Genomic DNA, 2,024 nt, shown 5'->3' on the forward strand with positions numbered 1-2,024 from the left:
CGGTCACTGAAGTCTTAAGTCTTTTCGCAAAGAGAAAAAGGTCTTAGTCTTGACGTGGAGACACTATGTTGCATGTTGGCACGTGGTGTGAGCAAACCTATCCAAACGGGCCGGTCTTGTCGGGCCAGCACGATAGTCCGTGTGCCTGGCCCGTCACGGGCCGGCACGGCACGTCGTTTAGTGGGCCGTGCCTGGCACGTGGCCCGGCTAGGGCCGTGCCTGGGCTGCCTTGCCAGGCACGCGTGCCAGCCCGGCACGGCACGACTAGCGAGCGGGGAGGAGTGTCTCGTACAATCGACAGGCAAGTCTAGCGGAAGGAGGATTGTTTTGTCTAAAAAAAGACTAGCGAGCGGTGGGAGCGGCGCTTCGTACGATCGATCGAATTCATGCGCTAGTGCGCTCCCTTTTTTTCTTTGAGGCAACGCTAGTGCGCTCCTGGCAACGAGCAGTCGAGGGCGTCCCATGCTTGCGTGCCTACCGGGCCAGCGTGCCAGCACGTTTAAGTCAGGGGCCGTGCCTGGGCCTCGGATGTCAGCACGCGTGCCGGCCCGGCACGGCCCGTGTACTAAGCGTGCCTGGCCGGGCCGTGCCTTGCCTGGCCCGTGTAGCTCAGGCCGGGCCGTGCCGTGCCGGGCCGGCCCATTTGGCCAGGTATGGGTGTGAGGAAGTGACAAACATGCGAGTTCAGACTTTGACAGTTTCAGAGTTTAACAGCCTCAGCAATGTCGATATATACAGGGTATGCGTCCGATTATGAGACGTATGGCTGGCAGGTAACATCAGGCAGCAAAGCAGATAATAACACGTATAACATGAACATTGAGCAAGTTTCTACCGTCAACAGCCACAACTCATCAAGCGCGACCTAGGTGCCAATTAGTGAGTTCAAACAAGACCGAGTGTGCCGCTCTAGGGTCATACTCCATATACAATCTTGAATCTTCGTATCAACAATTTCCAAAAAGAAAAGGTAAAACAAGAAGAAAAGTATCAAAGAATCATCATACTATGTAGTATGTGAAATTAGTATAACCTTCGTGTGTCTATGTACCCTGAACTATTCACAGGCAGATGAGACCAATCGATCGATCAGCCCGACAGCGACGCCCTTGCCGTCCGTGCGTAGCTAGTGGCCGGGGCCCTTGGGGCTGGGCCCAGCCGGCAGCCTCGCCATGAGCATCTCCACCGTCTCCCTCGCCCTGTCCGCCACCACCACCGCGGCCGGGTACACCGCCGAGTACATCGCGCCGTCCCCGCTCCTCTCCGCCGGTGCCGGCCGCGCCGCGCCAGCAAGGCCCGCTCCGGCGACCAGAAAGACGACCACGAGCGCTGCCAGAGCCACCGCGCGCCGACCCGAAGACGATGCCATCACAGAGAACTGCCGAGAAGCCGAGAATCGAAGACGCTGCTTCTGCGGAGTGCGCCTGAACTCTGAAGAAACTACTAGCGCGTCTGCTTTAGGACGGTTGACTGATTGGTTGGTGTGGTTCGTCGGGTGCGCGAGCGTGTATTTATAGAGTGGCGGTGATAGGGTCGGGTCGGTGAGGTTGACTGACGTGTTTGCTGAGCTCGCAGTCGCAGAATGTATAAACTTGGTGGAAAGGGAGGAGATTCCAATGGCGCGTGTACATCTGCTGACCAATCGATCGGCATGGAGAAAAGGTGTAGGGGCTGCCGAGTGACCGACCGACGAGCTGAGAATTCCTGCCTCTTCTTGGCCTGCAAGTCAAGGAGACCCGGCATTTCCAGCCGATGGTGTCACGGCTGGCGGTGTGCAAATATGATACGTGTACCGCTAGCTCATGGGAAAATGGATGGTCAGATTCGAGGGCTCGGATTATTTTACGTACAAGGAAGAAAGTGCATACGTATGTAGTAGTATATGTGTGAATACGATCACCGGGCTTGGCTGGATGGCTTTGCCGTTGGCTTTTGCAGAATTGAGATTCTTTTCTTTCTTTGCACCATGCAAAAAAAAAAAAGATTCTTTTCTTTGCCTAGGTCCTGAACCGTAGGGTGGCGCG

General features: G+C 56.0%; 1 protein-coding gene across 1 annotated transcript; it reads right to left on the reverse strand.

The window, feature by feature from the left end:
- Positions 1–880: 880 nt before the first annotated feature.
- On the reverse strand, positions 881–1,495 carry LOC123116561 (PAMP-induced secreted peptide 1-like). The gene has a single exon (XM_044537501.1). The coding sequence runs from the start codon at positions 1,367–1,369 to the stop codon at positions 1,127–1,129; it is 243 nt and encodes an 80-aa protein (XP_044393436.1). The 5' UTR covers positions 1,370–1,495; the 3' UTR covers positions 881–1,126.
- Positions 1,496–2,024: the final 529 nt, after the last annotated feature.

Source organism: Triticum aestivum, chromosome 5B, assembly GCF_018294505.1.
Source record: "Triticum aestivum cultivar Chinese Spring chromosome 5B, IWGSC CS RefSeq v2.1, whole genome shotgun sequence".
Classification (NCBI taxonomy): Eukaryota; Viridiplantae; Streptophyta; class Magnoliopsida; order Poales; family Poaceae; genus Triticum; species Triticum aestivum.

Excerpts from the sequence above, each read along its gene's own strand:
- LOC123116561 (XM_044537501.1), bottom strand. The coding sequence starts at position 1,369 with ATGGCATCGTCTTCGGGTCGGCGCGCGGTGGCTCTGGCAGCGCTCGTG.